The sequence below is a fragment of the Phaenicophaeus curvirostris genome, chromosome 9 (assembly GCF_032191515.1).
Source record: "Phaenicophaeus curvirostris isolate KB17595 chromosome 9, BPBGC_Pcur_1.0, whole genome shotgun sequence".
NCBI classification, from domain to species: domain Eukaryota; kingdom Metazoa; phylum Chordata; class Aves; order Cuculiformes; family Cuculidae; genus Phaenicophaeus; species Phaenicophaeus curvirostris.
Genome location: NC_091400.1, coordinates 9,792,391 through 9,814,932, shown reverse-complemented (window position 1 = coordinate 9,814,932; position 22,542 = coordinate 9,792,391). Strand labels below are relative to the sequence as shown.

At 39.3% G+C, this 22,542-nt stretch overlaps 1 protein-coding gene across 1 annotated transcript in view; it reads left to right on the top strand.

Moving 5' to 3' along the window:
* Positions 1 to 22,542, top strand: part of PDZD8 (PDZ domain containing 8) — a 52,816-nt gene that overhangs the window by 10,554 nt on the left and 19,720 nt on the right. Inside the window, exons 2-3 of the mRNA XM_069863187.1 lie at positions 9,332 to 9,454; positions 14,131 to 14,233. Coding sequence (XP_069719288.1) covers positions 9,332 to 9,454; positions 14,131 to 14,233 — 226 coding nt within the window. The remainder of the gene's footprint in view (positions 1 to 9,331; positions 9,455 to 14,130; positions 14,234 to 22,542) is intronic.

The following is a 22,542-nucleotide window of genomic DNA, read 5'->3' as shown; positions in this document are numbered from 1 at the left end:
AATCTGCCAGCAATAAAGGGTGTATTATAGAGATCGGCTGCTGATACAGTTAATCAGACCGTTACACATGCTCAAAGGCAGTAATTAATTGCCAGATCTGACTAGCACAACATTAAATTAGGATGGTCATTTGAGAATAGTTTTTTGGTTTTGGCACTTTTGTGTTGCTTTAACTGTCAAACCTACTAGGACAATTAGGAATATAAGTTTACAAAATTATTTCTTAATTTCTGTCCCCATATTTTCAATTATCTTTGGATCTCATGGAAATCATAACTCTTACATCCTTTGCTACTGACTTCCTTAACTTAGTCTTAACACTAGGCTGCAATATATTGTCCTGTGTCAGTTTTAATCACAGAATGGTTTGGGTTGGAAGGGACCTTAAACTCATCCAATTCCAACCCCCTGCCATGGGCAAGGACACCTCCCGCTGGATCTTGTTGCTCCAAGCCCCATCCAACCTGGCCTTGAACACCTCCAGGGGTGGGGCAGCCACCACTGCTCTGGGCAACCTGGGCCAGGGCCTCACCACCCTCAGCATAAAGAATTTCTTCCTAATGTCTAATTCAAATGTTCCCCCTTCCAATTTGTAGCCATACCCCCTCGTCCTATCACTTGTAAAAAAGCCCCTCTCCATCTTTCCTGTAGCCCCTTTCAGTACTGGAAGGCTGCTATAAGTTCTCCACAACCCCTGCTCTCTCAGCCTGTCCTCATGGCAGAGGTGCTCCGGTTTTCAGATCATCTTTGCAGCCCTCCTCTGGACCTGTTCACACAGTTCCGTATCCTTCTTATGTTTGAGATTCCAGCAATGGATACAGGACTCCAGGTGGGGTTTAGCAAGAGCAGAGTAGAAGGGAAGAATCGTCTCCCTCGATGTACTGGCCACATTGCTTTGGATGCAATGCAGGATTCCCCCTTCAGAAGGAAATATTAAGATCTGCCTTTGTAATGGCATTAAGTGCAAGATTATTTTGTTTGCCATTGTCACTGAAATGAATGTGCTAAGACTTAAAATACTGATACCACATCTGTAAAACACTTTAGATGGTGCTAAAAGCTTTGAAAATATACTTTTAATGTAGTATTTTAAATGTAAGCCATTGTGTTTTAAGAACTAAAATGGACTTTAACATGCATGTCGCTAGTGTGGTAAATGACCTGAACCATTATTCCTGATTACCAGAGCTAAAATAGGAAGAGTCACAATTAAGGACCATAGTCTTGCAGTGAGGTGGCAGAAGGCTTCATGGTGGTGGTTGAATCAGTGCTGTGAATGAGCTGGCAAAGTGATTAATTCCTAAGTAATTCCTCAGTAATTAAGCAGTGGAAATGCTGCAATGTAAGTCAAACTTCAACAGTTTTCATTGTTATTATAATAACTCGGCGTACTTGCTAACAAAACTTAATGCAATATGGTAGGATAAATAAAACAAATCCTAATGTTGCCAAGCAAAGACCCCAGTGGATTACATGGGGAGGGTGGGAACAGCAGTGTTAGTCAGTAGTATTGTTCTAAAACAATACTACAAACACTCAGATTGTTTTTCTTTTTTCCCCCTTTCCTCTGAAAGAAGGGCAAATTAGAGCAAATATCCAGATTCGTTATGGGTGTGGGGGGAAAAGATCATGGTAGTTTGAGCAGCTTCTTTCAAGTGCAATCACAAGGCCCAACTGTAAGTCGCCATCAGTTGTGCAAGATTTCAAAGTGCAGGAATCCTTCCCCCTTAATTAGTCTTACAAGCCCTCCTGTATTTGATTAACAGTGTCACAGTTCATGTCCAGATTGACCTTCTGCCTTATTTGTTTGTTTGCAGTACTGGTCAATTAGTAAGATGCTTTGACTCCCAAATGGTGACACCTCTGCTTTGGGGACAGCTGGCAACTGTCCCCATCAGTGCCCTCCCCACCACTGCAGCCTGAATAGCTGAGTTGTCAGGAAAACAGATCTTTCACTACTGCTGCTTATGGTTTTAAAAGGAACTGTCATCTCAGAGTTGAAAATGGTAGTTATAATCCTGAGCTATGTTGTCTCCACTGTTTTGGAAGTCTTTAAGGGTGTGAACTCAACCGTCTCCTGTCTTGTCAAAGTGACTCAGTAAATGTAGATTGAGGTGAAGCTTCTGTAGTTTGAGCATTTTTGAAACTTACTGGAGAAGTGAGGATAAACCTCATAGTTATCATGTCTAGGACTCAGAACAGATACAAATACCTTCTCGCTTTTGGTTTGAAACTTACTGGAGAAGTGAGAATAAACCTCATAGTTATCATGTCTAGGACTTAGAACAGATACAAATACCTTCTCACTTTTGGTTTACAGCTGTCAGAGACTGTTCTCAGCAGCGAGATGGTCATTTTTTTGTCTAAAAGGATATTAGTTTTCATATGGACATAGTCTAGTGTGTAAAGCAGAGGGCTGAAATTCAAGCTCAATGAATGAGTCGCATACGGAACTTAGACTTCTGTTAGAATATCGACATAGTTTTCCTCTGACCAGGATTGCAGAGAGATGATGTTTGTAGAAAGACTCGAGACCTCCTAGTGGGAGAATATACTGCTGAAGTGAGAAAAAGCATCCATTTCAATAGCAAATCTTTAGGACTTTCCTTGCCATATTTACAATCACTTCTGTCATCTAAGCAGGAAAAAAGTTGTACTTTTTGGAAACCTTTTTGGAAGGAGCTGCTTGACTCTTTGCATTTGTTCTTTTATTTGTCCTTGCGGAATTGGTCTTAAAGGTAAAAGTGTTTGCCTTGAGTGTCTGATTTGCGATACACCTCAGCAGTCCTGATAGCATGGAAAGAAAGAAAACTGGTTTAAAAATCTGCAAATCAGTGAAATGTCTTGGAAGGAAAGAAAAAAAGAATAAAAATATTTGCTTTTTTTATTGAGGTCTTGGTTTAAAAAGTGACTGTTCATATATTGAGAACTTGTGTGTGTGAGCCTCCCACATGCCTGTGGCAAAACATCCTGTAATGCAGTGGGTGGGGTGCTAGGACTGAGTCGCAGTTTTCCATACAATTTCCTAGAAAATAAACCCGCTCTCTCATTGCAATGTTTTCCAGGTTGTTTGTTAGCCATATTTTCATGGGCGTGGGTAAAGCTGAAATTAGATTTCTATAGTGAATAAGAGTATAGTTTGAATAGCTGCTCAGTTCTGCAGCTCTATTTCTTTGGAAATCAGTGGAAGCTGGAGATTTCCTTTGGCAAAGCTTTCTTTTTAATTATTTTTCGAAAGAAGGATGTGTTCTGTCTTTCTATTTTCACTCTGAAGAACGATATAAATGACTTGTGCTATAATCCCTGAGCCTAACAAGCTTCAACGTTAGCCCATCAGTATTGTTAAAATCTTAGTAATATGATCATGCCTTTTTTAGGAGTAGAAGTTTACTTTTGTAGAAGTAAACTTCATCTTAAATTACACACAATGTAAAAAAATAAGGACTTCTTATGACTGAAAAAATCTGGTGTCAATCACTCTTTTTGAAATGTAGACACTTTACAAGTACATGACTTATATTTCTGTGAATCGGATAAGAAAGGCAGTGTGAAAATGACCGCATTCTGATCTGTAGTTGGTCGAACCTTCTGAGTGCTCCCAAAACTGAACTTAAATTCAGCAATTATTCTTTGAAAAATACTTTACTAGAATCTTCAAATCCAATAGCGTTGACTGTGGTACTTTGATGCTTTACTAAACATGATTCCACTTTGGATTTTATTTTCACTTAGAGTGGTAAAAAAATTTCTGTGTACAGAGTAGTGTTGTGCTAAGGACACTTCCAGTTTTAGCTGATCTCTTCTGAGATTTCAGGTCTCTCTTTGCCTTGTTTTTTAAGATTTAAATGTTCGGTTAAAATAACTCAATTAAAAAATTCATAGACCTGATAACGTTTAATCTTTCTGGCAGTAGAGTAGCACTGGAATTCATATAATGCAAGTGATTAATGTGGTCTTAAATGGATATCCAGTAACTTTTAGACCGCTGTTTGAGATATCAAATTTCCTTTATAAAATGAGAGAATATTTTAAAACTTACCCCAGCAGAGCATTCTCACTTTTAGCCAAAGCTCTGCAAAATTCCAGCCACCTCCTGCGTTTAGAAGTGATGCTGGAATTCTGTCTGTATCTCCAAATAGGAAATGGAGTATGGGGAGCTTTTGAAGTTTGCTTCTATCTGTTTTACCACGATTCGGGATATTCTTAACAGATGCCATGAACAGAAGTGTGTGCTTATCTTTGGCCAAATAAATGGATTTTTTTTTTTTTTCCAAGTTGTTACAGATTTCCTTGTGCAACTGAAATATTGTAGTTAATGTAGGTGCTGGTGGGAGCAGTTCATTTAGGGAATAGGTTAAATTAAGAGACTTGTGTCCTCTTCTCTCTGAAGAAGTTGGGTAAAGGACCATAAAACAACTATCACAGAGTAATGAATACAGATTCTTGAGAATATAGGTCAGACATTTCTGAAACTGCTGGATTAAAGCCGTGTTCCAAGTAGGTGAGTTACTTTCCGGTGGAACTGGCAGCTGGAGGGGAGAACAGAGTTTTTCAGGGGCTGCAAACACCCAAAATGAAGGGAACAGACTGGGTTTGTTTGGTTTTTTTTTTCTTACATGCAGTTTTGATCTAGACTTTGAGGCAGTGATGAGAGAACAGCAAAGGAGCCACTGAAGGAACTCTGAAATGCAGCACGAATGGAGTGTAGTAAGGAGACACCCTGGCTGTGTGCAGGGTCTGGAAACACTTTTACTGTGCTTTGTATGTGGAAGAGTTTGGTATTAGGCTATTTCAGCATCTAACTTTAATCCTATATTTTAACTGAGTAACTTTATCTTAATTCTCTTACAGTATCATCATCTGACCTGATTTCTCATGGGAAATGACTGGTTTTGCTGTTTGTGTCTTGTGGTATTTTTTGATAAACACTTTTGCTACTTGGTAGCTTTTCTTAAGCTTAAAGTTTTGTTGTTTTTTTTCACTTGCCAAAATTTCACGTGAAGTTTGATAGATGGATATTCCTCTTCATATTCATATTACTAAGTTAAAATGCTGAGGGTTAGCTAACGTTTTCTTAGTAGTGTGCTATTTGAATTTCAGGCTTTTCGAGAAATTAAATGATACGTTTGTGGAGGGAGACATAATTTGAAAATGAGACTATAAGCATCTAATATAAGGTACTTATAAAGATTTTTGGTTTTAATAGCATGACATATCCAAGCACAGGTTTGGGGCAAGGGTGTAAGGGGAGCTCTTTTCACAATGTGCCTATTTTGTCCCACTGGAAAAGATGAAATGTTTACAAATGCTTAACAAATAAGATTTAAAGACAGTAAAATCTTTCCCCCACAAAATCTACCTTACTTCTGGTGCTTGTTTAGTATCACTTCACAGGTTTAGAATTGAAATGGAGACTTAGATATGGATGGAATAATCATGCTTTGTAAGTCAAGGATGTAGGACGTGAACATGAGTTTTGCCTTTAAAACAGAAAATACTGGTTTTATCTTATTCAGAGTTTGCAAAGAGCCCTGAATTCACAGGAGCAACCCTCCAGAACTGACCAGAGCCTGGGGTGGCTGCTGTGATGGGGGCAGAGACCAGCTGAGATTCACTGAGGCTTTTACTTTGTGGTGGAGGCTTCTTTACAGCCTTTGTGAATGGAAGCTTACTGATGGGCTTTCATGATCTTTTTTCTTTCTTTCTTCGGCTATGTGCTGAGTTTCTTTATGGCATTTATTAAAGAACTGTGGCTCTTTAAAGATGGGCTGAATGTTAGAGAGTAGCAAAATACACTCTTTAAGCTATTACAGAAGTTACAGCAAGTAACACAAAGTATCTAGTAAGTTCTACATTGTAATAATGAACCCAGAATGATGGAAACCGTCTCCTTTACATAGGAAGGTTTGGGACAGGAAGGTGCTGAATTGCTGAAGGTACCACAGTCAGCAGAGCTTGGCAATCAAGTTTGTCTCTTGTTTCTCTCACTGAATTGTGCTAGTGGCAGTATTAGCTAAAAGCTGACTCTTGGCGCTTTAATGCGGTGGAATACAGCTTTGCTTTCATATTAAAAGCATGTTTTGTTCTCCCTACTGTAAATAATTTATGAAATAAAATTGACAATTACGTTTCATCTGGTGATACGACTGTTTTCAAGCAGGAAAATTAAACGTTGCAGAGATGGGTAGTGTAGTTTCTCTGCTGAGAGAACATCTGTCGCTGTTGTGCTGCGCTCCTCCTAGGAAGAAAACAATTGCGGCAGGGATCGCTCTGCAAGAACACGATCCTCAGTGCCCTTTGTTATATGTGGCTGTGTTTTTAGAAGGTAGGGTAGCTCGCAGGCTTTCCTTACCACAAGTTAACAGACAGGAGAACCTGTGATGCTTAACTTGGTGAATGTGCATGGATTGCTGCTGGTTTTACAACACAAGCGTAGAGTCTTGCTGTGTTCCCGACTGTTGCTGTCTGTGTCTGTTCACCGGTTCCCATAGGAAAATCTTTCCAAATAAATTTGGACTGAAGTAGTTTGTCAACGGTTCACTTACCTAATACATAATTAAAATCTGCCTGAAATAGTAATTTGTTTAATTTTGGAAACGTACAAACTACACCAGTGAATGACCTTAAATAGATACGTTCTGTGTGCAATTAATGTGGGATTTGTTGCTCTTTGTATGTTGCTGCTGCCAGTGGAACTAGGTAGCATGTTATTTTTTTGGCTAAGGATCTTGCACGTTAGTTGCAGTGGTAAGAATGTGAGCGTAAGCATTTGTTGTAAATGAAAAACAATATTCAGACTGCTTTTTAATCCTATGTTTGTGGAAAATTTAACCAGTGTGGCACCAAGTCCAGCATACAAATTTAAGTGCCTTGTGTATTATTGTATATAACTGCATCTTTGATTTTTTTTTCCTGTTTTAATTCATTGTTGTATTAATTCAAAAAGTCTCTTTTGAGAATAGAAATAAAAGTTCTAGTAAATTTCAGCCAAGAAAAAGGCTTGTTCTGAGGATTGTTTCATTACTCTGTGCTGCAGCAGAAGATAGCAGTGTGTGCTGTGCTTTATGCTTTGTTCTGAAGTTGCTCGAGAAATGATGGTTTTGGTTTGAATGTGTATGTAGATGCATCTGACTCATTACTGGAGTAGTTTAGTCTCTTGTTTTGATTTTTTGTTCTTATTTCTATTGATAATAGGTTTGTCCAGGTTTGTATTTGTGTTAAATAGCCTGCAGGCTGTTTTATGGTGTGTGTGTATAAGGGAAAGATGTTATCAATGCTAACACTTCAAAGCCTGGCATTTAGAGAAATTCAAACCTCCTGAATCCTCTTTCTGTCTGTTCCTCCTGCCCAGAAATCCTATTGCAGTACCTCAGTGAGGCTCCTGATGGGTGGTCATTAGTTACAGGTTCCCGTTGAGAGAGGGCTTTTCTCTAATAGGTTTTGGAGAAGTTGTATGGGCAGTTGTTGGGATGAAATGAAAAGTTGTTTATTTGGGCTGAAAAAACCCCAAACCTAGGAGTATTTATTCACTCAAAACTTAGCATCATTTTCCAGTGTGCTAGTGTTTTGTAGAGTGAAAAGAATGGTGTTGTCTTGGTGATATTTTCCCTGCCCTTGTGATGCTTACAATTTCTTTGATAATTCAAGAATGATAAAGGAAGATTACGCGTAAAATATTGGACCAGATAGTAAAGGCACAAGGTGTATTTTCTGTTGGTTATTTATGGTATACTTGTAAGCCTAAACCATAGCCAGTGTGATTTAACAGCTTTCTATTTCTCATACACTGACTTTTAAAAACAAAAAGAAAGGAACGAAGTATTTAAAATTGATTTTTTTTTTCACTTGACCAATTTCAGAAGTTTCCTTCCTAGAGGAGTTAATGAGGCGGAAACTTGGAACCAAATTAAAGTTAGAAGTTGAGTTTCAGGAAAATAGCTGGAGTGGTGAGTTTCGTTTATTCACAAGGAGAACAAAAGGAATGTCTGCCTTACGGCTCTGTCTGAGCCCAATTCTCATACAGAAATGAAGTGTCTTGAATTGGAGCACTGAGCTCCCTCCCAGAGTATGTGCCGACAGCTCACGGACACACAGTTATGGATTTGGATTTCTGAACCTCCTCAGCTCAGATCCATGCGACTATTTCCTGAACAGATTGCGATCCCTGAATGTGACAAGCAGATGCCTCTGATTGAGCAAACAGTACTTATGAAAGGCTCCTTTCTCGTGAAATGGCAGATCCATCCCGCAGGCAGTGGTGCTCGTGGTCTGCTGTTTGTAAGTCTTCCCAGCAGAGATCATCTCTTGAGAGGTGGTGTCAGTGGCAGCAGATGGAAACCAAGGTGCAGGGCAGTGCTAGGACACAAGCAATCAATAAAAACAGAAAGAAGAAATACCCTGCAAGTGCTTTTCCAAATATTTCATATGACAGCCAGTGTAGATTCCACAGTACCTTTCCCTTTGCAGTGTTGTGGCTCTTGCTGTTAGGATCACGTGTGTGTGTCTGCCATGGGATGGGGCAGCCGCTCCCTCTCTTTCCTCTCCTCAGATCTCGGCTGTGTCCAACGCTGAAGCGCTATCACTTCAAAACAAAATCAATATTTAAAACTCCGCATATTCTAATCAGAGAGAGAATTATGGAGTGAGATAACGTGTGTAAAACATAGTATTTTAGACATGAACTGCTCTTCCTGTGAATCACATGCTGTGAGGACGGAGATAAAGCTCCAGGGCAAATATTTAGAATGCCTTTAGAATATATTTGTTTTAATTCAAGAAGACCCTTTGAAAGGAGCACCCAAATGTTTATCACAGAAGGAGAGAAGTATCGGTCTGTGTAATTGAAGGGACTGTTCATCAGGATCCACCAGCCCTCGAAGTAACATTTTACCACCAGGCCCCATGTCGTAACATTTTACGCTTTAAGGTCTTAGTGTATTTTCACCTTTCAACGCTGTGATGTTTTATGCAGATGAACTTAAAGACCTGTCAAGATATTTACTGCAAAAGGACTGTGTTAAATCCCATATGCAGTCATATTCTGTGATTTGATCAGCTTCCCATTTTCTCAGAGTTATCTGTGCTGGTAAGTAAGTATAACTCAGTGTATTCCTGTGAAGCTATCTTTGTGTATATTTATATCACTGTCTGCATTCAGAAAGCTTTAGTAGCTTCTACTTGTTCTTTTTGACCAATGACTATGTAGGAATGGCAGTATTTCTCTTTAGGAGTATTAAAGGTATATTGTAATCCTTTTTTCCTTTCTCTTTATTTCTGTGTTAATGCTGTTTACATCACTTGAATTGAGATGAATTTGTTCTGTATTTTTCAGATTCAAGCCATTTTTTCCATTTCAAGTCATGCCACCTGATGAATATGAAGACAGAGACATCTGTATACAGGATTTGCTATTGCAAGAAGGTCGATTAAGAGTCACGTTAATTGAATGTGCGAGGTAGGTTTTGCAGTCTTGCTCACTTCTGACTAAGCAAGTACATGTATTTAATTATGTAGTAATTACAGCTACAGTCCTGTTGTGATTCAAGTAGTTGCAGCTTTGGGGTTGTAAGTGAGTAAACTCTGATCAAGAAATATATATATTCTTTTTAAAGCAAAAACAAACCAAAGTTGCAGGAAGTTTCTCAGGTCCTTCTGCGTTGTCTCTGGGCACATGCATTTGCCTTTCGTTTGACTTTTGCCTGTTTGCAAGCTAATCTGTGCCTCCTTTTTGGCGGGGAGGGGTGTGTTGTTTTGCCACACGAAATTCTGAATCTTTCCAGAACAGTATTAAATGTTGTAATTATCCTATTGTGTTATGTTGTAAGCAAAGGGAAGTAATTGTTTCATTCAGTCTTACATTAATCCAACTAACTTTTATAAGGCACTATTTATTGTCTTTGTCTTCAACAAAAGAATTGAAAGAAATGAAATCTACTTCCTATGTTCATGGGAGAGAAAATAATTCTTTTTAAAGCTGGGGAAAAGGTGTTTAAGCAGTTGGATTTTTTTTTTTTTTTTTTTTGTCAGACCTCTTAGTTCTTGGTTTATGTTAAATCTTCCCCTAGTAGCTCTGAGGCTTTGATCCATTCATGTGCCTTTCTGCTCTTTATGAACTAAACTCTTGTTTTGCAGCAAGATTTATTCTTTTAACCTCTACTTTTCATTGCTTGTATAGTTTTATGAGCTCCTTTTTGCACTTCTCTGTAGCCCAGTACAACTATTTGCCTTGTATTTGATGCACTAATGTGGTTTGTCAGTGCTAGGGATTCACAGAAAATATTCCTCTGCTTCTAAAGATTGTGGGCCACAGCAGGGATTTATTGTGATAACACTGCTGCCTACCTGTCTCCCTGGCTTTGTGATAACACTTTGTGTGAATGATCCAAGAACACTCGATGACTCTGTACTCCTTGGCTGTGAGAAACATTTCCTCCTTACCTGTACTGAGCTCACGATCTCTCTTTCTAGGCAGCCTCCAGTTCTGGTTCAGTAGCATCCTCATTTTTCCTATGAGAGAGCCCAAAATAACCATCTTAACTTGTGTGCAGTTAAGGTATTTTAGGTTTTGAAAGTATTTTTAAACACTCTCAGAATGAGCCTGAAACACTGTGCAACATTGCTGGGACATCACTGCTGTTGCGTTTCTTTCTGCTGCCTTTAAGAAGCCAGATTGCTCAGTCTGAAATTGCCATCCGACCTCTCTGTATCTTCAGCTGTCACAGATGCTTATCAGATGGCTGAGAGAGGATGCAGTTGCTTGCTTTCTAAGCTTCAGGTCTGAATTAATCCGAGTGTTTTATGCAGCTTGGAATTTTGCAACAAAACACTCTCAATCTAAATGCCTGCCTCTGGGTCCCATAGAAGTTCCTCAGCTCTTCCAGGTGTCCAATTTCTTTTTGAACTAAGCTTCCAACTGCTGCCCGCGGAGTCATCCCCCTCTGTGTGGAGGTTCTTGCTTACTTGGCACCCAAATGTATTGATGAGGCTTGACCATATAAATTCCCTTTCTGCTATGCTGCTGAAAGAAAAACTCAACTTTGTGCATTTAAAATATTAAATTAATGAAAGAATGGGAACTTTGGTGTAAATAATAAGGGATATGTTTTGCAGATTTTTGTCTGACCTGTTGAAAATGTAAGTGAAATGCTCTCACAGAACTCAATCGTTGCAAAAATGCTGATATCTGTCATACCCTTAATTTTTTTAAGGAACATAGGAGAACAAAACTATGTGCTATTAAGTCTTGCAGCATTAATTTTTTTAAAAAGATACTATGAAGAAAGGCTTAAAGCCTATGAACTGATTATAGACAGTGAGAATGCTCTTCCAAAACAACTAAATGAGCGTTTGTTTCAGTAGATAACCTTTGTGGATATGGACATTTCCTAAGGTAGTTATTTAATGAAATACCATAGAGAGTACCTGGGACTGCCTTGTCAAACAGAGAGTTTTATGGGTTCCTTTCCTTTTTGTCTAAGAGGACTTCAGTGTGTGGCAGTGGCACCTTTAAGTGTGTGAATATTGAATCTACTTTTGACATTCTTAACGTTTAGGAAATGTTCTGCTTACTTCATCTTCTAAAGTACTTGCGTACAGAGAGACCACAGCTCAAATTTAAAGATTAGGAAAGGATTGTAAAGGAAAAATTCAGCTTGCTTGTAAGTACTTGATAATACACAGCATGTTACTAAAGGCTGGTGTGTACTTCGCCTGCACATACTGGATTCTTGTTGGATTTGCAGATCAGTACTGCATCAGATCAGTGGCGTCATCCCACAAAAAGCAGGAAACTTGATAGCCTAATATTACATCCTGCTTTCTGGAAGACAATAAAGGCTTGCTAAAGTTCTTAGCTTGGCTCAAGCATTGAGGTGACCACAGCCACCACATGCTTCTGTTGCCCTGTATCAGAGGGCACATGCTTTGTATCCTAATGTCCTTGTAGCTCTCACCCTGGAAAGCAGGACAGCTACAAAAACCTGTTCTCATACCCATAGCTGCTGTTGAATCACTTTGTTACTTCACGCTCCCTTGCTGCAGGGAACCATCCCTTTTAGAAGTAGGGAAAGAATTGAAATTCACTTTCTGGATGCATATTTTAATTACTCAGGTGGTAATTTAATCACAATTCCTTACTGATTTAATTGTAGCCGAGTATCTTTTAGGGTATTCTTCTTACACCCTTTCATACTGATTTATAAATCTTGTGTCTGTATGGTATAGTTAACTCCTTAAAGTCCAGGTGGTTTGGGTGAGTTGTGATGCAGTCCTAATGTCAGTTTTTATCTGCAGCTGCATTACAGAATACAGTACCTCTGTTTGTGTGCTGGTGTGGGTATTATTCAAACAAACACTTCCTTGGTGTTGTAGCAAGTAAAATTTCCCCTTTGTTTGGAATTCAGTTCCCAATTTCAGAAAGACTCCAGCCTGAAGCATCCTCAGACCAGTGCTGCTCTTTAAAGTTCAAGTGTGTAGCTTCGTTGTCTTGCCAGTGCCTTTCTTCAAGCTGGGTGTTAGTAACCTAATGTAAGGTGAAATATCATTATGGTTAATTGTTTTCTGAGAGACAATTCTGGCTGAAAATTTCATTTTCTTCCTGTTGTGAGACACCTCCTGTCCTTGTTCTTCTCACTGAGCTGTCATCAGTACAAAGCAGCTAAATAGCTTGCTGTACTGATGGTTTAGAGGGACGGTAAGTACTCCTGGAACATTTCCTGCAGCATGTCTGTCTCTTTCTCTCTCTAACTGCATTGAGTAACTGTGATTTTGGTCTATCAGCTTCATTGTCTGCTTCCTCCCGTTTCCCTGTCTCGCTCTGCTTCCCTGTCTTCTGCAAAGCCAGGGGGAGAATTTCTACCACCCTGTGTCCTCTTTGAGGATAACTGTTCACACCTCCCTTCCCTTCAAGTCTTCTGTGAAGTGAGGTGACCAGAATAAGGAATGTATGCAACTAGTGGCCAGCTGTGGAGAACCTTTAATGAACTGGTATCAACACAAACCAGGGTTCTTCACAGAGAGACAGAGAAAAGAAGTATTGCTTTACATCTACTTGTGCCGTGCAAGCTGGAGAGCTGTTGTAGCCACAGAGGCGTTTTTCCTTTGGGACTGGTTCAATTTTATCCATTCTAACTGTTGGTAAAAGTTGTTTACAATAGCTTATCTTAATCTTCAATGTATGTTTGCTCTATATCTGCACATCTGGAAGGTGAGGCACTTTTTGATTGTAAATATTTAACCTAGAAACATTTAACAACTTCAAGATGGAGCGAATGGGTGTGTTTTTCTGACAGCTTTTGTCTGTGTCATCTGAAGAGTTATGTAACACTTCCCAGTCACAAATAAGATCCTCTGGGTGAAAGCTTAGAAACTGTCCTTTTAAAATGAGAATTTAACGTTTTGGGGGGGAATTAAAATCTTTGAAATCAGAGTAATATTTGTTTGCAGTTTTTATTTCAAAGTATTTATCTGCTTCTAGCTACTGTGAGATCAGCTGTGTACAACTATGTTGCTGTTCTATTGCCTAGAGATTACTGTTTTGTCTTTTATAGGACCTGAAGAGCTTTATAGCCTTCTCGAATAGGGTGTCATGCCTGAAGAACCACTCTCTGGTGTTATGAATGTTATAAAAGTTTATGGATATGAGAGGACTACAGTATAGTTAAGTAGAAACATAAGCAGTAGGAAACTAAGACTTTCATCTACAGTAATGATCTCTGCAGCATATTGTGAAGTTTAAGACTAGAATGGAAGACTCTTGTGGCTGTTTTTTAAAATATAAAAGTTATTTTATGGAAAAATACTTATCTGCCCATTGAGTATTTTATTTAAAAAAAGAAAAGAGAAAGGGAAACACAATAGGAAAAGTAAAAAAAACCAACCAAAAAAACCCACCTAGCTAATAATTGAGTTACATTTGATATTTGTGGAGTTCTTCCACTAGAGGGTGGCAGTGTCTTTCCTTTGGAGTAAAGCTGTGCCTGTGGAATCTTCTCTGTGTGGGGTTCTCTGTATGTACACTTTGATTATAATAATAGTGTATAAATGAGGAATGATGAGTTTAATGAGATAGATAGGGTATGTTTAATGGCATTACAATTTTTACTATAAGAAATTCTTACTTTTCTATTTCAGATTACTCATATTTGAATCGTATGAAACAGAAACAAATGTCCACTGCACAATGGAGCTGAGCAGCAGTGTTTGGGAAGAAAAATCAAGAAGTTCAATTAAAACGGTAAAAAAGGGTATAATTTTTGCACATTGCAGTATGTCTTATGCTCTGAATACATTGTCTAGAAAGAATGTGTCTTTGGGCAAAGCCAAATGGATGGTATTGCAGGAAAAAACTCTAAACAGAACAGAGCAGTTCTTTACTTTTTAATCCAAAGTATTTCACTGTCAAACTGCCACATGTGGATAACATCATGTTCATCAACCTGGCTTGATTATTTTGTCACCTGTCCATCTGCATTAAAAGAAGCATGGTATAAAATGTATTTTTATAGTGCTGCTGTGTTTGGGTAGGGCAGTGTTTAGAAGACAGTGAGTAAGATTCACCTGCCTGTTGCTGGCTGGTGGTGTTTTCCCTTGTGGTGTGAGTGAAGACAGGTGTGCTCAGAGGATGCTGATGAGATGACTTTCTCCTTTTTCCCTGCATTTTGTGACAATGCAGGCAATTGCCATAAATTTCTAACATTGATCATAGGAATCCAACTTTGCTAAAGACAAATACTTCTTGCTAAAGGCGAGTGTCTGCAAATATGGGAAGTAGTAATCATGATGGTATTGTGAGCTAGTCTTTTACTAATTATCGTATTTGGTAATATGAGTTTGGCAGCACACAGCCTTTAAATTGCCTTTCTTTTTGTGTATGCGTGAGGGTGAGTTACCTTTCTTTTTTGCTCTTCAAACAAGAGGGGCAGTGTAAGAAAGTCTTTCAGTTTCACATTAGAGTGATATTGTGCTAGTCATCAAATTGAATTTGGCTTATGCTGAGCAATAAGTAATGTACTTATTGAAAAAAGAACCCAGAAGCTTGAAAAATATTTTGTGTTAACAATTGGTTTCATGCAAAGAAATCACTGGGACAAAAATCAGTGTCCTGCATTTACCATCTCTGTGCAACTAGCTTAAACCCTGTGTCTTTATTATATCTGACTGGAGTTACGCTTTGAGACCAGCCTCGTTTCTCCACTGGAGCAGTAAGAATCCAGAATTTCAGCATCTCATTTGGTTTCTGCAATTAAATTCAACTTTGCATTGTTTTTAAAGCCCCTTGTGACAAATGCTGTGATACTTGTCAGCTTACTGGGTATGATATTTTGCCAGAAGGATGCGTGGTTGAATGGCAGACACAAAGCCTTTTTTTGTCTTAGCTGCTGTATTCTTAGTCAAGTGAAAAACTTGAAGAGAGGGTAGAGGTTCATCTGTCCTCTCTTAGGAACCCTTAAGGCTGGGTGGCAATGAGCTTTGAGTGCAGCATGGAAATGACAAGCGGGGAGCATGCACCTGCAGTGCAGACTGAAACAAGAGAGAATGTTCCCAGAGTGTGGTTCAGCTGTGGACATCACAGAAACTGGTAGCAGCTCAGGACCCCATTCTCCTGAGTTAACTCTGTCTTGGTGCCTCTCTACCTGCACCTAAGGCATCCAGCAGTGTTTGTGATTGCAAGTTCTCTGTGTCAGCTCCCTGAGTTGGTTTCCTGCGTGATAGCTCCAGTGCTGGTGGAATGGAGAAAGAAGGGTGGGATGGCAGCAGCTTCAGCTAGTTAATCACATTGGTGCTGGCGTAAAGCGTTCCTGGAGCCCTCAGAGGGGTTGCTGAGCTTGCTGAACTCTGGAGGTTGCTAGACTTCATTGAAGTACTAGGTAGGAGGTAATTTGAGTAATTCATTAAATAAGAACGTCTGAAAATCTGTTTTATGCAGTGGTTTTAAATTTTGCTTAGCTTTTCCTAGTTTGTTTGAATCTAAAGGTTTAAGCCTCTTCACGTGATCAAGTAAGGATAAGGTAGGAGCAATTCAGCCTTCACAGCCTGGGCAGTTCATAGCCTTAACACTTTCCCGATAGTAATAAATACTTCAATATTGCCAACAGATAAACGTCACGCACAAAAAACCCAAACAATATCAGGATATGGACCCAATTGTGCTAATACTTTCTCATGTGAATGATCCTTTGTTGAGATGAGCTGCGTATGAAACCACACGCGGGTCTGCAGGGTTCATCCTTTTGCAGTTAAGGCGATGGTGCACTGATTTGCTACTACGCTTCTCTGTAAAAGATTAATTTGTGCATGTTTTTAGAGAATTCTCAGTAGCAATAGTGGAATCAATTGTTTTATGCTCTAGCAATGAAAGAGGGAAGAAAAAACTCTGCAGACAGCGTAGCACCAGTGTGTGTGTGTGACAGCAGATGGCAGCAGGACTAAAGTGATAGAGGGTGGAATGGCTCCTTTTTAAAACTACAGAGAAATACTCAGGAACTTGTCTCCTGTTCCAGCATCTAAAATGAAATAGCAATTTTTTAAGATTTCTTAAGCTTTTGGAGATCTGGACTGTAGTATATGGAAGAATTTTCTATGCATCGGGGTTGCAATCCTTCATTAGGCATTGTTTGAACGCAGTGTGCCAGAGCGCAAAGGCTCCTTGGTATGAGTTCCTGCATCTCTAGCTCTGCTGTCAGTGTGAAGAATTCACGTTGCTCAGACATCTCAAAGTTTTGGCCACTGATTTTTAATATGCTGCTCTGGAAAGGTTGATGTGGTAGAATATGGAAACTGAAAATTAGCAACTTGCAGAGTTAACTTGAACATTTAACCTGATTTCTTAAGGCAGAGACTTACATGATTTCATAGAATCATGGAATGGTTTAGGTTGGAACAGACCTTAAAGATCATCTAGTTCCAAACCCCCTGCCATGGGCAGGGACACGTCCCACTGGATCAGGGGCTCCAAGCCCCATCCAGCCTGGCCTTGAACACCTCCAGGGATGGGGTGTCTGTTGAATGTAAGGTGAAAAGCAAAGAGTAGCTCTGCAAGTTACTCTGAGTGGTTAAATTGGAAGTTACAAAGAAAAAACATTGATATTTTCCAAACAAACAGTTTACTTTTATATTTAGTTATGATTTTTAGCTCTAATGCAATGTTAATCACAAAGCAGGTAATCATAATACCTAATACAATATTCAATCTTTCTTTTAATGCCTACACATACAATAATTATTTCAGATGCTGTTGCTGGAATTAATAATTTCAGAAGCTATGGAGGAGAAGTGATAGGCTAAGTTGAAGTAAAAAGTAGAAAGATATGTTCTGGTTTAAAAAAGTCTTACACAGGCACGTCAACGCATCTGCCGATCCAGAGTGTGTCCCACAGCATTCCTGAGGGAAATTCTCATAACATTCTATACTTTCTTGCATTTTCATTCTTTTCATTGTTAGTGGCAGTGACAAAAGATTAGACAAGTTTTAATACTTCATAATGAATTTCGGCGAGACTTTAATCTGATCTTATTTATGGAACATTATGAGGTGTCAAAATTGGTTTTGAAAGATGCTAGTGCGTTATTGAACATATCTCAAGCATTATTGAAGTGTCTAATATTGAGGTGCCTTAGGCTTCTGTTTATCAAATCATTCTGGAACACCAATATGACTTCCAAGAGATTCCAAGAGTTGTTCTGTTTTGCCTTGGAGCCCCTCTGTTCAGAGTGGACCCTGATCTTGTTGCACTCAGTGAGAGTCTTGCTGCTGGCTTTACCTGTGCCACTGCATCATGGAGGGTTTTGAAGGAATAACACAATTTTTCAGCAGAAACTGAAGCTGCTCTATGAATAAAAGGAAAATATAGTCTGCCTTTCTTAAAAGTGGCAGAAGAATGGAAGTAGAAATGATTTTGAAGTATGAGTAACATAGAGCTTGAAGTACCCTTACATTGACTGGGTAATACCTTGACTGCTTTGTGGATGCCTCGCATCCTGTGAGTGGCAAGTTCCTCTGGGTCCAGCACTGCATAGAAGAATTAATAGGCTGTAGTTGTATCAAACTAATGATCTTGTTTCTTATGAACTGCTCCGGATGTCTTGGTAGTCCTATTGCCTTTCTTTGAGAACTGATTTTTCTGACAGATAAATTAGTTTTCTACAAATTGTAGAAACTATTGCAAAGAGATGGGTATCTTCTGATGCTCTGACACCCAGGAAGCATTTACAAACACTAAATGGTGTGTGCTTTTTATTGCAAAGTAATGGGGGAGAGGTGCTTGACTGCAAAACAAAATTGATCTGTCCCAGGTTCTCTCTGAAGTATTTATTTTTCTTAAAAATTCAGGAGCACAAGAGAATCATAGCGGATCTTCAAATAATCAAGTCAGATAATGTAATAGAAAGGTGAGGAAACACATTTATATTCTGATTTCAAGTAATGCATTGTCTGAGGAGGTACTGTAGGAATGGCCACTGTTTTGTACTCCTAAAGGCAGTAAGTACTGGGGCTCTTTTGTAGGTTGTGGGGTTCTTTGTTTTGGAAACCCCTTCTGTAAATCCTAAATTAGCAATATAGAAACTGCGTTACTTATTCTGCAAAGCAAAAATGTCCATCTATAACACCACGTCTAGTAGCCCATGAGATTTACTTCTGCAGCAATTCTCTCAGAAGCACACAAATATCCTCCAAAGTTGTCTAATTATAGAAAGAATTGAGGAATTAAGATAAGCACCTCAACACTTTTTTAGGAATTCTGCATGATGTTTTCTCCAGATTGTTCTGAACATTGTGGTCAGCACTGGAGTTAGATGAAGGGGGTGGCCAGGGTGCAATACTGTAACACTTTGTTAGTGAATTTGTGTGTGTTTATGTGGCTTCAAGTTGCACCAAGGCAGGCTCAAATTAGACCTAAGGAGATGTTTCTTTACCAGAAGGGTTCTCGGGCACTGGCAGAGGCTGCCCCAGGGCAGTGGTGGAGTCACCATCCCTAGAGCTATTTAAAAGATGGGTAGATGGGGTGCTCAGGGATCTGGTTTAGTGGTGGACAGGTATGGTTGGACTCTACAATCTCAAAGGTCTTTGCCAAACAAACGATTCTAGGATTCTGTGTGCACGTACACAGCCTCAGCCTCCATTTCTTTTGGTGTGGTTGTCTTGATGGATATGGCCTTTTATAGGTCAATTTAACAGTAACTGAAATTGCTGTAGGCAGGCTGTTTGGTACCTCTTTATAAAAACAAAGCAGTATTTCTCAGCCTTTCATAAAGGTAAATTGCCTTTACCAGGGATTTAGGGAAACTTAAAGGCATTCCAGTACTGTAACATATGAATGTAAAATGAGAAACAAGGTAAATCAAATTTGGCACCTTCTGAAATGAGTTGCCTGAAGATACTAAACTATAATGTCAAAATTTAAAGCAACTGTAAAACGTTAATTTATAAATACATGGAGTTAAATGCCTCACAGTTGGCATTTCAGTGTGCTTATGGAACAGCCTGCCATTTCAGCCTTTAATCCTATCAAAAGAAAGAGGGAGGATTAAAGCAAGGGAAGCTTTTTGAAAATGTCACTTTTTATGAAAATTCATGATCTTGTAAAATTTGATAATATTTGTAAATACAACAGGGAATAGTCCTGAGCTTTGTGCCTTACATAATGTTCTGTAATCCGCCTTTCAAATAAACTTGAAGGCCATCAGGATTTTTTTGGTCTCATCCTAAACATTGAAGCTTTCTGACTTGTGGCTTCAGAAGGCTTTTTGTGATTTAATGAAAGACCTTCTGTGAAAATGCACTGTAGATCTTTACTGCTCAGAGGCTGTTGAATATGTACATTACAAAAGGGCAGACAACGCAAACAGCTTTTTTTCCTGGTACCTGTCTAGTCAGATAGTTGTTCAGAACCAGATGTTGTAGTCGCAGCCTGACCTGGCGGTACTTGTCTGTTTATAAATCATAGAATGGCTTGTATTGGAAGGGACCTTAAAGCCCATCCAGTTCCACCCCTGCTGTCATGAGCAGGGATACCTCCCGATGGATCAGATTGCTCAAAGCCCCATCCAACCTGGCCTTGAACACCTCCAGGGATGGGGCAGCCACCACTGCTCTGGGCAACCTGTGCCAGTGTCTCCCCATGCTAGTTGTGAAGAATTTCTTCCTAATGTCTAATCTAAATCTTCCCCCTTCCAATTTAAAGCCTTTACCTATTGCTCCATACCCTCCTAAAAAGTCCCTCCCCAGCTTTACTGGTGCCCCTCTCAGTACTGGAAGGCTGCTCTAAGGTCTCCCTACAGCCTTTTCTCCATGCTGAACAACCCCAACTATCTCAGCCTGTCCTCATAGCAGAGGTGCTCCAGTCCTCAGGTCATGTCTGTGGCCTCCTCTGGACCTATTCCAACAGTTCCATATCCTTCTTATGTTAGAGATGGTGGAACTGAACACAGGAGTCCAGGTGGGGTCTCAGGAGAGCAGAGTAGAGGAGGAGGATCCCCTCCCTTGACTCATTCAGTCTCTTGTGTACTGCATCCTCGGGCATGCATCTTTTCCTTCAAAGAACGCGTGTAAAAGCTACAATGGGCATGCTGTTTTAGTGTGTCACTAGATGTGGTGCTGATGCATTTTATTCTTGTAATCTATTCTGCTGCATGTCCAAATATTGGATGTATGAAAGAGTTTTAAGTAGGTTTTACAGCAGCTGTGTTTCTCATTTGCAAAGAAATTGATTTACAGTGATAGCTGATCTTGCTAAATAAATAGATGGTTGATGCAGGAAAGCAGGCTTTGTTTGCATAAACAGTGTGGCCCATTGTAGGAGAGATAAGAGGGTTTTATTGACCAGAGTAAACAAAGCGGTTTCTGGGTAATTCGGTGTATTTCTGGAATGATTTTCTAAACTATTCTGTACATCCTATTGCAAAATTCTACAGCCAAATGAGCCAGCAGCTCAGGCTGGAGGCTGCTGCACGTGGCTGGTATAGAAGGGGAGGACTCACTTAAACAGACATCCACAGCCACTTTTGGAAAAATAAGCTGTTGTCATTCTCATAAGAAATGAGCTTATTAAAAATAAGCTGTTTGTCATTTTTTGTCTTTTTCCTTCTAGATTACTTCTTAAATATGTTTTCTCAGAACACTTTAATAAAAGTCTACCCTCTCCTTAAATTTTTCCTTTTTTAAAGTTTTGTTTCTTTTCAGATTGAGAGATTATGATCTGTTCCTATTAAGGAAGTAAAAATTGGATTGAAACTAAATTTATGCATTTGTATGAATTTACTGATGTCCCAGTGTTTCCCTACCAAAGCAAGACCTGGCCAAGTAAACTGCTGAACGTTGAACACTGTTGTCTTCCACTGGTGACCGATTGACAACTAAGAAGGGAGCCTGTGTTAGAATGCTTAATTGTGGACTAAAAATGTGTTTTCTGGGTTATAACAACACAATGAACACAGAGTAAGCTGGGGAGATAAGAAAGAATCTTGGAAGAGGTGCTGTGAATAAAAATATTTGCTAAGAAATATTGAGGTACTGGCATTTTGTGCTCTTATGCTCTCCTAAAACTGGATAAATTCTGTGTGGGACATATCAGTGTTTGACACATGGCAAAGTTGTAGGGGTGTTTGCTGACTGCCGTCTGCTCGTTGGTAACTTGTCTGAGTTGATGAACAAGGTGTTCATCATCAAGAAGTTCATCTTGGAATTCAGGAGAAGTAAGTTATGTTGTAGTTTCTGCAGATTTTCAGGGAATGGGCAAGTGCTTGTGGTTATCGCAGAACAGGTGAGGTTTCACTTCTTAGCCATTACTGCCTTCAGCCATCTGTATCCCTTGGTTCAAAGTATAAAGAATTTGCCTGTTCATAGACTTTGAAGTGCAGTAATAACGACTGAGAACTCTTCAATTCTATGAAATGTAAATGGGAGTCTCTTGGCTGTCGAATTGACCACGCATGTTAAAAATGTAGATAACTTGTAAATACAGTAAATGAGCCCTGAGAAATTGGCTACTTTCACCAAAGATGATGTTTATCAGAGCAGTTGCAGCAATCTGTTTCTAGGTTCCTTGGTAGTTAAGTCTTGCATCTCTGGGAATATCCTAAGAGCAGGCTGTACAGCAGCTTGTAATCTACGTGTACAATCGCTTTACATAATAAAGTGAACTACATGTGAAGTGAGCAGAGGATTACAGTGTTCATAACTTCATAGCACAAACGTGTGGGCCATCTCCACTGTAATCTCTTCTCCTTTCCAACCAGTGATTTTTCACTGGTCTCAAATCTGTAATAAGTGGAGATGAAAATACACAGTCTGGGAAAGAAACCAGTAGTGATGGTGTGTTGGTGAATATGTTCTTCAGTCTAGGTTGCTTGATTTCTTGTGTGCCTAAAACAAAGCAGCCACACTTGCATTGGTAATAATTTGTTAGGTCTTTGAACTGTTGCTTTACTTTAGTAGAGTCAAGTCTAGTGCTGAGTGTTTGAGCTGAGAATTTTGAGGATGTTCCTGAGTTTTTTTTTTTCTCCTGTTAAAGTACGGAGACGTGAGAGAGGTGAAGGGAGTTTGTT